This window comes from Chrysochloris asiatica, unplaced genomic scaffold (genome assembly GCF_000296735.1).
Source record: "Chrysochloris asiatica unplaced genomic scaffold, ChrAsi1.0 scaffold00122, whole genome shotgun sequence".
Taxonomy (NCBI): Eukaryota; Metazoa; Chordata; class Mammalia; order Afrosoricida; family Chrysochloridae; genus Chrysochloris; species Chrysochloris asiatica.
Window position 1 is genome coordinate 3,803,516 of NW_006408640.1, and position 13,549 is coordinate 3,817,064.

A 13,549-nucleotide genomic window follows, 5' to 3' on the forward strand; every position below is an offset into this window, starting at 1 on the left:
CCCATAGCGACCCTGAAAAGGGTTTCCGAGGCTGTAAATCTTTATGGGAGCAGAAAGCCTCATCTTTCTCCCGCAGAGCAGCTGGTAGTTTCGAACTGCTGACCTTGCAGTTCGCAGCCCAATTCGTAACCACTACGCCAGCATTTTAACACCTCAAAGAGACAAAGAAATAATCCTACTAAAAATATACACAGAACATGAACAGACACTTGATGCAAGAAGACATTCAGACCACTGATAAACACATGAAGAAATGCTCAAAATAATTAGCTATTTGAGAGATTTAAATAAAATAATGAAATAATATTTTCTCACCCCAGTATTAAATGTTGTTATGTGCTGTTGAATCCGTTTCAGCTCATAACCCCCCATCCACAACAGGACAAACCATTGCCCAAGTCCTGTGTCATCCTCACAACTGTTGTATGGTTGAGCCCATTGTTCCTGCCACTGTCTTAATCTCTTTGGGGATCTTCTTTTTTGCTAACCGTCCAGTTTACCAAACATGATACCCTTCTCCAGGGACTGGTCCTTCCTGAAAGCATATCCAGAGTATGAGAGATGAAGTCTTGCCATATTGGTTTCTGAGGAGCATTCTGGTTGCACTTCTTCCAAGACAGATTTGTTCTTTCTTCTGGCAGTCCATAGTAATTTTAACATTCTTCTCCAACACCGTAATTCAAATGCATTTGAGGTGATTGAAAATACCATTACTTGGTTCAGACACATCTTAGTCCTCAAATTGACATCTTTACTCTGTAACACTTTAAAGAGATTTGTCCAATGCAATTAATGTGTTGCTCGTGGATCTAAGCAAAGTGAACTCTTTGACAGCTTCTGTCTTCTTCTTATCATGATGTTATTTATTGGTCTAGTTGTAAGGATCTTTGCTTTATTTATATTGAGGTGCAATCCATATTGAAGACTGTAGTTTTTGAGCTTCATCAGTAAATATTTTAAGTCCTCTTCGCTTCCAGCAAGTAAGATTGTATCATCTGCATATTGCAGGTTGCTAATAGTCTTCCACCAATCCTGATACCACTTTCTTATTCATATAATCTGGCTTCTTGGATTATTTATTCTGCATACGGACTGAATAAGTATGGGTAAAAGATACAACTCTGACTAACACCTTTCTTGACTTAAAATCATTCAGTATCCTCTTGCTCTGTTCTAATGACTGCCACTTGATCTTTGTACAAGCTCCTCATGAGCACAATTCAGTGTGCTGGAATACCCATTCTTTGCAATGTTATCCATAGTTTGTCATTATCCACATAGTCAGTAAAGCACAAGTAGACATCTTTCAGGTATTTTCTACTTTCAGCCAAGGTCCATCTCATGACAGCAGTGATAATCCCTACTTCTGTGTCTTCTTCTGAATCTGGCTTGAATTTTGCCAGTTTCTGTCAATGCACTACTACAACCATTTTTAAATTATCTTCAGCAAAATTTTACTTGCATATGGTATTATTGATATTGTTTAATGATTTCTGCATCCCATTGGGTCACATCTCTTTGGAATGGACACAACTATGGATCTCTTCCAATCGGTTAGCCCAGGTAGCTGTCTTCCCAGGTTCTTTGTATAGATGTGTGGGCGCTTCCAGTTCTGCACCAGTTTGTTGTCTGTCAGCTTGATGTACTATGGTGATTTAAGTGTTGCTGTAAGTTGCTATGCCACTGTTATTTTGAATACCACCAGGGCCACGTATGGTGTACAGGTTTTAGTAAAGCAACCAGATTAAGACAAAGTAGGAAGGAAGAAAGACAACTTTTGAATGTTTGGCCACCAAAAACCTTATGAATAGCAGCAGAGCATTTTCAGATATAGTGCTAGAAGATAAAAATTTTATGAACAGCAATGGAACATTGTCTCATATAGTGCCAGTAGATGATCCCCTCAGGATGGAAGGCACTCAGTATACACTAGAGAAGAGTTTTTGTTGTTAGGTGCCATCGAGTCAGTACCGACTCATAGTGACTCTATGCACAACAGAATGAAACACTGCCTGGTCCTGGGCCAACCTCACAATTGTTGACACGTTTGAGCCCATTGATGCTGCCATTTTGACAATCCATCTCATTGGGGGTCTTCCTCTTTTTCTCTGACTCTCCACCTTACCAAACATGATATCCTTCTCCATTGACTGGTCCCTCCTGACCTTCTCAAAATAGAGTTGACCATAACGATATAAGTGGAGCAAAGCTTTTAGGACCTTCATTTGCTGGTGGGGCCCAGCTCAGAAATAGGAATGACTTTCTATATATCTTTTATCCTCTACAATTCCCAGTACGGTATTCTACATATGAGCTCAATAATCACATTTTTATAAGTTAAAAAAAAACAAAGTGACCAGAGGTCAGAGGATAAAGAGTAGGATGCAGAATTGTTGACAGAGAGAGAAAACTTAGCTAAAATATGTAAGTATATTAAGTGCAGGGCAAACCCCAAACAAACTGATTGGCGTTCAACTAATTGGTTGCTCACATCAGATCACAAAGTGGAGAATGATTTTTTATATTACAATAGGAAGAGCAGTCAATCAAATATTTGCCAAACAGCTGAGACTCCACCAAGGGAATGACCCTGGCTTATAGCACAGTAAACTAATGAACTAGAAATAAATAACCTTAAATGCAGCTGGCTGTCAAAACTAAAAGGAGTGTTCGTTTTGAGTATTTAAGGGGCGGGGGAGGAAAAAAGTTAAACTATGCAGCACAATATGTCATTCTAATTTGTTGCTAAGCTACTTAATTTAGTTTCTCTCTCTTTTCCTCTTTATTGTGCAGGCTGATGAAATGTTTTCTCTTTCCTAGATTTAGTCATAGGCTTTCCCCCCACATTTATAGAAATGTTCAATGACTTCCATTACGGTCTCTTATTTCACACATCCTTCCAAGGGAATGTCCACAGAGAGGTCTCCTCTCCTCCTCTGTGGAGAACTGAAGAATGTTTTCCCTCATTTTATACAGAATAACTTTCCACCTTAAGACAATCAGGTGCAAGACTGTGGGTTAAGTCAAGATGTATTGCTACAAAATCATAGAAACCTTTATTCAATGAAAGATAGCAAAATGTGAAGCTATTGTTTCTTTATATATCCTCCATCTAGGACTATACACTTCTGAAGGTGATATTTCCCTGCCCTAAAGAATTCTGAGCTTATCTATTTGCACCACATCAAAATGAGATTTCTGGTATCCTCAAAGGACTCAAATTGTGCTCCTCTTAAATGTTCTTTGAGTTTGGGGAACAAAAAGAAGGCTGAAGTGGGCAACATCAGGTCTGTAGAGTGGATGAGGTAAGGTTTCCCAGTGAAATTCTCATAGGACAGCCCTTGCTGAGGTAAGGTTTCCCATTACAACAATGAGCAAGTGCATTGTTGTGATGGGGAAAAAAAAAAAAAAAAAATTCCATGGTGCAGCTTTCTTGGCCTTTTTCTCAGCAATGCATTTTTCAATTTTCTTAAAACTTTATAATAAGCCCACAGGACTGTATTGTGTCCTTTGAGAAAACTTATCAAGATTATATCTTTGGGATACCAGAAACAATCACCATAACATTTTGAGCTGACCTCTCTGCTTTGAATTTAACTGGGCCAGCAGATCCCCTGGAAAACCACTGTTTTGATTAGACTTGTTTTGGGAAGGCACCCTAACAAGACTAAGACAGTACATTCCTAAAAGAACTTGTCTGCAGTCATCGACTGATCCCAGAGACATGTTTAAATACGTTATGTTTGGAATAAACCTGTGCATGTTTGGGCTGGAATCCTAGTGTAGTAATACCTTTTGACTTGCCCTCGTAAATGAAGATTCTACATCTTTCCCCATATACCAGGGAAGTGATACAGTGCTTCCAAAAACTCTCTGTCAGTCTCCAACACGACCCACCCCCAAACAGCTGGCCTCAAGAAGAAAGCAATAGGAAAATGACCAATGTTCAGTCCATCTCCTTTCACATGGGCAGTAGGCTAATGAGCAGAAAATACAACAGGTAGGTAAAGAGGAAGAGAACTATAAATAAACACTTGTAACAGTCCAGGGTTCCACATGGTTCATTGAAATTACTTCCACCAAAAAGCATCATGCAAAACAAAAGCTAGGTTACACAGAAGTGTAATGACTGTTGCAGCAAAGACAAGCTCTGTGAACAGTGTTGTGTGCAGTTTCCTCATGGCAAACAGCCTTTGTGACCCTAAGTGAACCCACCTCAGTGAGTAGGTGAGTGGCCTTTTGTTACTCCAGATGTTAAGAGGGGATGTTGCTGAGAGACCCTCCTTACCAGCAAGTGTAGCCATTCCTCTCAAGTTCCAGTAGTGCCAGCTTTCTGCTTAAGTTCAGGTCTTAAAAGGTCCTCCTCAGTTTCCTGGGAATTTAACCTTTGTATATGTGTTATTCCTATTCCCTTTTTGGCTTGAACAATATCTTCTCACTGCTTTATCACCCTTGTGACAATTCAAACTTTGGTACTTGCTGCTTATATATGTTTTTGGGGTGTGGATACCATTTTTTTGTCAACAAAATCGAAAACCATTCCAGGGAGTAAAATCATGTTGTTGCAGAAGAAACTATTGAAAACATTTAATTCCTTACGTCTTCATTGAAAACAAGGCTCAAGTCTAGTGCTAGTTACAGTAGTTATTTAGGGGATTAGTTCTTTGTCCATTGCGCTAGCACTGTGATCAGGAAGGAGTTCAGTGCCTGGCCTCACCTGCCCAGCCTGGCTTAATCTAGTATTAGTTCCTTCCAGACTTGTTTGGGGAATGCCAGCCCCTGGAACAAGATTACCTGCTGAACTGCATGGCCTGCTCCATGGTAGTGGTATTGTGGACCCCACAAAAAAAGCACAATGAGGGGAGTGATGGTAGAGAGGCTGTACCCACAAGGAGGGAATGGGTGCAGACTAAAAGAGGATACCCTGAATCCACTGTCTACTGTCTGCTTTTCCTACCCACTAGGCTGTGCACTTCTTGGGAGGCAGGTTGTACCTACAGAGCCCCTTAAGCAGAGCTCTGTTTTCCAGAAGTGTGGTTCTCTCAGTTGTTCATTCAGCACTGCCCACCATCCCTCATAGGTTTTCACGTCTCTTACAAGGCACTCTGTGGTACACAGAGAACATGTATCCCATGATCTATGAAATGGCAACCTAGTCTCCACATTGTTGGAGTGCCAATTTTGGTACTTTGTTATATGAGGCACTTCCTGGGACTTTACAGTACAAACTGCCTGGTAGTATGTTCTGTGCTAACCAAAATATTCCATTCCTGCTCTGTCTACTGTGCTAACCAGGCCCCCACCTCATAGGACTACTGCACGCTTGAGATGTGACTGCTATGACAGAGGATTTTGCTGAATTTTAATTTATTTGAATGTAAACCACCAAGACTAGCATCTTCCCCACTGTGCACAACTGTACTCTGACAGTCCTTGCTGTGGATGGAGGAGGGAGGAGAAGCAAAGGGAAGAACTGAAGATGACTTGAGTTTGAGCCTGAGTCATTGCTGAGATGGATGCAAGTAGAGACAACTGGGAGTTCCCTTTTCTGCAGATTCATTGTAAGATGTTGGTTGTCTTAGAGTCCGAGCAAGAAATAGCTCCACACTCCAGTGAGGATAAATTAAAGAGATTTTATTTATAGAGGAGCTTACTAAGGAGCTCTGGTAGCATAGTGCTTACAACTCAGGTTGCGAACCTTAACGTCAGCAGTTCGAAACTACCAGCCATTCCATGGGAGAAAAGATGAGGTTTTCTGCTCCCATAAAAAATTACAGCCTCAGAAACCCTGTACAGGGTTGCTATGAGTCGGTTCTGACTCCACAGCACATAACCACCACCACTACGAAGCAGGGGCCAGGCATAGGGTACCTCCTGCAGATAGTGTGAAGCTTGAGGGTCCAGCAGCAGAGTTCTTCTGGACCTGTGGGGTGAAGACAGAACTTGAAGGAGGAACTGTGCAAGGAGGCCCATTGGGAGGAGTAGGGGACCCTTCAAAAAGGGAGCCAGGAAATAAGTATTCCAACTTCACTTCCTGCTTTCTCACCTCTTGGGGTTCCCTTTGTCTAAGCCCAAAGGGCAGCCAGAGGTCAGAGTGCCCTGTTGATATGGTGCCTGGGACAGAGAAAGACTGTAGAGGCCATGGAGTGAAAGCAACAGGTACCAGCCTCCCTCAGCACTGCAGTTGAAGGTGCATTGCTGGGACTGGTCAGTTGTGTATGGTCCTTAGCACCTGGGAAGTGGTGGGTGTCGGGCCAATTTCCATCAGTGTCTTTATGCTTTGTCTGCTGTCCATTCTGGCTCAGTCTCTTCCAGATGGTGTTTAAAACAGGTCACTGGCTCTGCTTTGTAAACTCTACTTCCTGACATTTCTACCCTTACTTTATGCCTGCCTGTTTTGATTTCCCTGGTGTTTTTCTAACCTTGCATACTCAGAGAGGTGTCCAGGGCTTTCTAAATCCTGTTGGCCAGCAGAACAAAAATAGTTACCACCATCTGATCCATTAAATCCTTAAAGAAATCTCTTTGTTGTATCTCCTTTAAAAAAAAAAAAAGAAGAAAAAGAAGACGCAAAAGTCATTTGAAACACTTTGATTTAAGTTATTGAGAAGTTTTTTTGATATTAACTGGTTCCTTAAAAGTCTTAGACTCTGTCGTGTCTACCACAGATTCATTGCAGAAGAATCTGCTGCTTCTGGTGCAAAGTGTGTGCTTACTGCCAGCCCTACGTGGATCATTGATCCCATCGATGGGACCTGCAACTTTGTGCACAGGTGAGCATAGCATGTACAACCTCCATGTCGGTGTAAATGTCCTTTCCTCCAAGTGTTACCTTTCCAAAAGCAACGTTTTATAGGTAGGAATATATAAGTAAAAAGGGACCCCAGTGGCACAGTGGTTAAGCACTGAGCTGCTAATCAAAATATGGGCAGTTCAAAACCACCGGTGGGGTGATCTGCTCCTATAAAGGTTGTTGTTGTTGTTAAGTACCGTGGAGTCTGTTCTGACTCATAGTGATCCCCTGTACAAGGTTTTCGAGGCTGTAAATCTTTACAGGAGCAGAAAGCCTCATCTTTCTCCTGTGGAATGGCTGGTAGTATTGAACTGCTAACCTTGAGGTTAGCAGCCTGATTTGTAACCACTATGCTACCAGAGCGCCTTCCTATAAAGGTTATAGCCTAGGAAATCCTATGGGGCAGTTCTACTCTATCCTAAAGGGTCATAAGAGTAGAAATTAACTTGTCAGCATACAACATAAGTAAGCCTATAGGAAGTGTATAGTTTCATTAAAAAGATGGTCAAATTTTTTTCTACTTGTGAGGGACTCAGACTATCTAAAAAATCTTGTCTAGAACTTGTTTAAATACTATTATTTATGTTTGAAGCATTGAGCAGGAGCATTGTCATGGTGGAGAAGGAAACACTGGTGAAGCTTTCCTGGGGGTTTTAGCGTTGGCTAACTTTCTCAGACACTTCCATAATAAGCAGGTGTTACTGTTCTTTGGCCTTCTGGAAAGTCAACAAGCAAAATGGTTTGAGCATCCCAAAACACTTGCTTTGACCTTTGCTCTTGACTAGTCCACTTTTGCTTTGATCTGTATACTTCCACCTCTTGGAAGCCATTGCTTTAATTGTGGTTTGTCATCAGGATCGTATTGATAAATGTTTCCTCTCCTGTTATAATTTAATTTTTCAGTCAGAATTGTATAAGCAGAATCATTTGAGATATCTATGTTGTTGACTATTTTTTCTGCTGCTAATCGTCAGTCTTCTTCAGTTAGGATACAAACAGGATAAACTCTGTCCTCAAAAGTTGATGTAGATGGTCTGTCACTGTGGGCTTCATCCTCAACATTGTCTTATCCCTTCTTAAAACAGGTTATCCATTTGTAAACTGCTGGATGTCTTTTGGGACATTTCCCCACAAAGTTTTTGTAAAGTATCAGCGATTTCACCATTCTTCTACTAGATCTTCAACATAAATTTGATGTTTGCTCATGCTTCAATTTTAGCAGAATTCATGTTGCTCTCATAAGAGCTCTTTTCAAATTGATGTCTTATACTTCTTAGTGCCCCAAACTAGATATTGTTCTGGCATTTTATAACAAGTCAGTACACATGTATTTTGGTGCAAAAAAATTAGAAATACAGGCATATTTTTTTCATATACACATTTTCCATGAACTTTTTGAAAGCTCCTTGTACTTACTTAATCTGTATGCTGAGCAAAAATCCGAGAAACTAGGTTATATGAAGAAGAACATAACATCAGGATTAGAGGAAGACCCATTAATAACCTGCAATATGCAGATGACACAACTTTGCTGATGGAAGTGAAGAGCACTTAAAATACCTCTAATAGAGATTAAAGACTAAAATTTTCAGTACGGATTGTATCCGAGCATAACGAAAGCAAAATTCCTTACATCTGGGCCAATCATATAATGATAAATAGCAAATAAACTGAAGTTTTCAAAGATTTCATTCTTCTTGGGTCTACAACCAATGCCCATGAAAACAGCAGTCAGAAATCAAACATATTATGCTGGAAAAATCTGCTCAAAAGACTTCTATAAAGTGTTAAAAAAAAAAAAAAAAAAAAAGATGTTACTTTGAGGACTAAGGTGTACCTGAACCAGGCTATGGTATTTTCAGTCACCTCATGTGCTTGTGAAATCTGAACAATGAATAAGGAAGACCAGAGAAGAATTGATACATTTTAATTATGGTTGGCAAATAATATTGAATATAGCATGGACTGCCAGAAGAATGAACCAATCTGTTTTGGAAGAAGTGTAGTTAAAATGCTCAGAAAGGACGATGATGACTTTGTCTTTTGTACTTTGAACATGTCATCAGGAAGGGCCAATCCCTGGAGAAGGACATCATGCTTGGTAAAGTAGAGAGTCAGTGAAAAAGAAGATCCTTAGCAAGATGGATTGGCACAATGGACTCAAACAAAGCAACGACTGTGAGGATGGCACAAGACAAGACACTGTTTCGTTTTTGTATGCAACAGGCACCTAACAACAACAAAGAATCTTCTGGACAGCTGGGTAAGACAGGTTCTGATTTAGCAGGTGAGGTGGGCTACTGATTTGCATTTCTAAGCGCACAGTGATGCAATTCAACTAGACCACACTGAGAGCCACTGCCATTGAAGATAGGAGACACAGAAATGTGCAATTTTAAGGAAGAAAGTGGGAGCAGGCTAGATCATGGGACTCCTCACAGTTGATATTATAATCCTTTATGTTTTTCCTCAAATGTTATGCTTATATGTAAAGTAATTACAGTGTATAATGTTAGTAATAACATGTTTCTAAATGTGTCTTGTCTTGAGATTTCAATCGTGCCCACACAAGGTGACCTTTTTGAAGCACTAAAACAGTGCTATCTGTTGACACCAACTCTGTCACCAGGAATGCAGTTTTAACTAAAGAATGACTATTCCACAAGTATTCATGCACAGTCACATTTCTTTTTAGATGTTCCGCTGAAGGAAGCGCCTGTACTTTCTGTTTCACTCATCTTTCCAATAATGGAATTATAATGGCTGAGACCCACTACACGGATGAAGTCCTTGGGTTCATATGAGGATCTTTCATGATTCCTCTGGCCCCAGAACAAACGTTCCCAAGGACTTTGCTCTCTACAGACCAACAGGGAATATGGGGCCAGAGAAACAACTTGGAAGACAGCATAATTTTTTTTTTTTTTAAAGCTGTCTTATTGACCCTTGTATTTCCAGAACGCACTGAGGATTGTGGCCACAGAAATGAATAAAGTCTAAAGACAACAGAAAGCCCTGTGGTAACTAGTTCCAATGTGAGCTCTTCATTTCTCTGACCCCCAGATTGAGACTAAAGCAGGTTAGAAATGCCCCTCTGCGAGGAGGAGTTAGAGTGAGACTGGTTCATGGCATACTCTCCCAGCGAGTCAGCAAATTGGCAACCTAACACTCCATACTCCTGCAGATGTAGTCACCACTCTGATTCTTATATGACTGAACTCTTATTTTTCCGTAAGGTACCAGTTCCCAACTTTTCCTGGTTCTACCTGTTTTTGAACTCTGATGATATGCAAATACAAGAGAGGTCATTTTAAAGTCATTGAGTAGCAATAACAAGTCACAAAACAAAGCCGCAGGCCAATTGCAACATAGCAACCATTCTCCCACCTCCCTTGTTATTGGCTGCATGGAACTGGAGTAGGAAACAGGAACAAGGGGGGTGTTGCTGTTATTGGAAGGTGGCCCAGGGCCAGGCCTATGGCACTGCCATCCCATCTTTCTTTAACCCTGAGAAATGGGTCTTGTCAGCCCACTGCTGATATCTAGATCTCTGAGAACCGTTGTTAATTAGATGGTCATGGTTGAATCACATTAATTATATTTGGCTTTGAGAATATGTTTTCGTTCAAGTTAACTTGGTCAGCTACGCTTGTTTGTCTTGGATGCAGTTTGTAAAATTGTGGGAAATAATTAAAGAAAAGAAAAGAAAAAACCCTCACTATAGAAATGGCCTCTGTCCATCAGGGACATTGCCACACAGAGACTGCTGAGTATGTGTTGGTCATGAAGTCAAGATTATATTTGTCTTTCAAATGTCAACCATCCTGTTTCCCTTGCAGATTTCCAACTGTGGCCGTCAGCATCGGATTTGCAGTGAACCAAGAGGTACCTGCATTCACCCTTTCTTAGGGCCCTGTGATTGCTGTTCATGTCCTTACTTTGTGCTTCCAACGCTGGATTCTTGTTTTCATCTCCTCAACACGTGCCTTTAGTTATGACTTGTTGTTGTTGTTAAGTGCCATCGAGTCGATTCCGACCCATAGCGACCCTGTATATGGTTTCTGAGGAGCAGCTGGTGAGCTTGAACTGCCGACCTTGCAGTTCAAACGGTCTAGAAAACCCCAAATATGTGGTTTTCCATCGTGAAAGATAAACTCAAGAGAGTAAGCAAAGCCAGACAAGTTTGGGTATAGTTGTGGGTGTGGCCCTGGGGCCTGCGTGGTTTGGGTGCTGCACTGAAGGCGCCTAGAGGAGTCCTGAGCATGTGATACAAGTTCATTCTCTGTCTGAACCCTGAGCATGCAGTCTGGTCACAAACAGAACAGGTTCGTAGTTTTGGAGAACACTTTTAATCCCATTATTAATTCTTCTTTTTCCTCCTCCTTATCTCTGAGCGTGAGAATGTGGCTATTTCAGGATTCCCATAGACCTTCTGATCTAAGCAGTGTCATAGAAGCAGCATAAAAGGCTTGGGACTGAAGTTTAAACTTTGTGAATTAATTTAAGTGATAATCCTTAGAAAAGCCATAATTTCTTTGTACTTCCTGCTATTTTTATTTAAACAGGGCTGTGCATTCTGTGTTTTCCAGAAGCAGCCCTCCTTTTGAACGCCATTTTTTCAACTTTTAGCAAAAGTTTCCTAGCATGATAGCAGAGTTTATACCCACCTAAGAACGTCCTGGTGTGGTGCTGTGGGCTAATACATCAGTTTGCAAAGTCGTTTAAACTACAAGGTCAGTGGTTCATGCTCACCAACTGCTCCTCAGAAACCCTATACAGGGTGGCTATGGGTCAGAATCAACTCAACAGCACTTAACAACAACAACAAGAACATTTAGGCTACAGAAAAGCAGGAATTTGAATGTTGCCATTTGGAGACCTGCTTCTCTGCTCTATATATAGTCATTGACATGTCTGAGTGCAGGAGGTAGAGTAATTGTCTTTTGTGGGCCAATGTCCATAACCATATACTACAGTAGACTCGAGAGGGCCTGACTGGGATTGAATACGGGCAGGTGGGCAGTCTCCTCGTGGCTAGAGTCTTAGTGATGTCCTCTCTCCTCCCTATCACCCAAGATCTCCAGGTTCCACCCACTCACCCTAAAAATGCAGTACCTGGTGTTACTGTTCCGGGTCCACCATAGACACAGCTACCAGTATAAAACCAGCTGCATCTGGATTTGGGAATCCCTTTAGAGCCAGGATATGAAGGGAGAAGGGTAAACATTGCTGGCAGGTCATGGGCTCACAATAAACATTGACTGAGTGAACCCTCCAGAAATAAGTCTTTCTCTGTAGGCCAGGGTCCATTCCAGGGAGGTAGACTATACCCCAGGGCTACCCAGGACCTTCCCAAGGCATTTGACCTGGATGGGTCTCCTCATTTTCCAGAGAGATCAACACTTGGCCAACCCCAGAGCCAATCACATTTATTGTTGTTAACCCCAGATAGTGACCAATAGGTAGAGAAAAGGTAGCAAAAGCTCATAGAGGTGAGATATCATTATTACCACGTTTACCAAGAATCTGGTATTCTCCTCCAGGTCTAATTTTGAATGTTGTTGTTGTTATGTGCCGTGGAGTCGATTCCGACTCATAGCGACCCTGTACAGGGTTTCCGAGGCTGTAAATCTTTACAGGAGCAGAAAGCCTCATCTGTCTCCCACGGAACAGCTGGTAGTTTCAAACTGCTGACCTTGAGGTTAGCAGCCCAATTCATAAACACTATGCTACCAGAGCTCCTTTTGAATGTAGACACTGATTTTTGTAAATTATTACCTGTTTGGTACATCGTCACAGCATTGGTCTTAATTAACACTTAGAGCAGCTTTCATCTTTGAATGACTGCACTGTTTTGTATTAGTTAAGTGATGGTGTTTGTTTTGTGTTCTGCCTCTATATTCACAGCTGGAATTTGGAGTGATCTATCACTGTACTGAGGAGCGGCTCTACACAGGCCAGTGTGGCCGGGGGGCCTTCTGTAATGGTCAGCGGCTCCAAGCCTCCAAGGAGACAGGTGGGTATTTAGCCACTGTTTCAGCTCATATTAAACGGGGTCATGTGAATGGCATATGCTCTGACTCATCATTATGCCAGTTAGCAGTAAAGATCTCCTGCTGGTGGCTTGATGTCTTTTTAAGGACGTTGTGTCCTTGGTGTACTGGATATAAAATACACAGTATTTTCAAGCTTTTGTTAATATGCCCAGGAGCTTTAAGTGATCCCATTCTATTTTGAACTCACATCTTTCATCTTTAAGGCTAAAAGAAACCCATTTGTCAGTTATGATTTGGTCTTAGTCCACTGGGCATGTCCAGGGCCAAGGACAGAGGCATGCTGGCCTCCATGCACACGGTACTCAGCCATGGCTCTGGTCCCAACCTACAATTGGTGGCACCCAAGAGGGTTTCTCTGATAAGATTGCTGGCCACAGGAACGAGTTATGTGAACAAGTGATATTTTCATACACCAAAGAAGTGTCTCTGGTATACTATTCATTCAAGCAAGATCTCAGGAAACTCCTGTAGTTTCTATAAAGTCTCCAATGACTAGTGCCACACCAAAGCTGCATATAACTGCCTGGACTTCCTTCTCTCAATGGGCCAATTTAGGATTCCTACTGATCTCTGGTAGCGCAGTGGTTACGAATCGAGCTGCAAACCTCAAGGTCAGCAGTTCGAAACTACCAGCTGTTCCGCGGGAGAAAGATGAGGCTTTCTGCTCCTGTAAAGATTTACAGCCTCAGAAACCCTGTAC

The 13,549-nt window shown here is 41.6% G+C and overlaps 1 protein-coding gene across 1 annotated transcript in view; it reads left to right on the top strand.

Moving 5' to 3' along the window:
* The window catches only part of IMPA2 (inositol(myo)-1(or 4)-monophosphatase 2), a 114,503-nt gene that overhangs the window by 43,999 nt on the left and 56,955 nt on the right, over positions 1 to 13,549 (top strand). Inside the window, exons 3-5 of the mRNA XM_006868694.1 lie at positions 6,669 to 6,773; positions 10,633 to 10,678; positions 12,701 to 12,809. Of these exons, the coding sequence (XP_006868756.1) occupies positions 6,669 to 6,773; positions 10,633 to 10,678; positions 12,701 to 12,809 (260 nt within the window). The remainder of the gene's footprint in view (positions 1 to 6,668; positions 6,774 to 10,632; positions 10,679 to 12,700; positions 12,810 to 13,549) is intronic.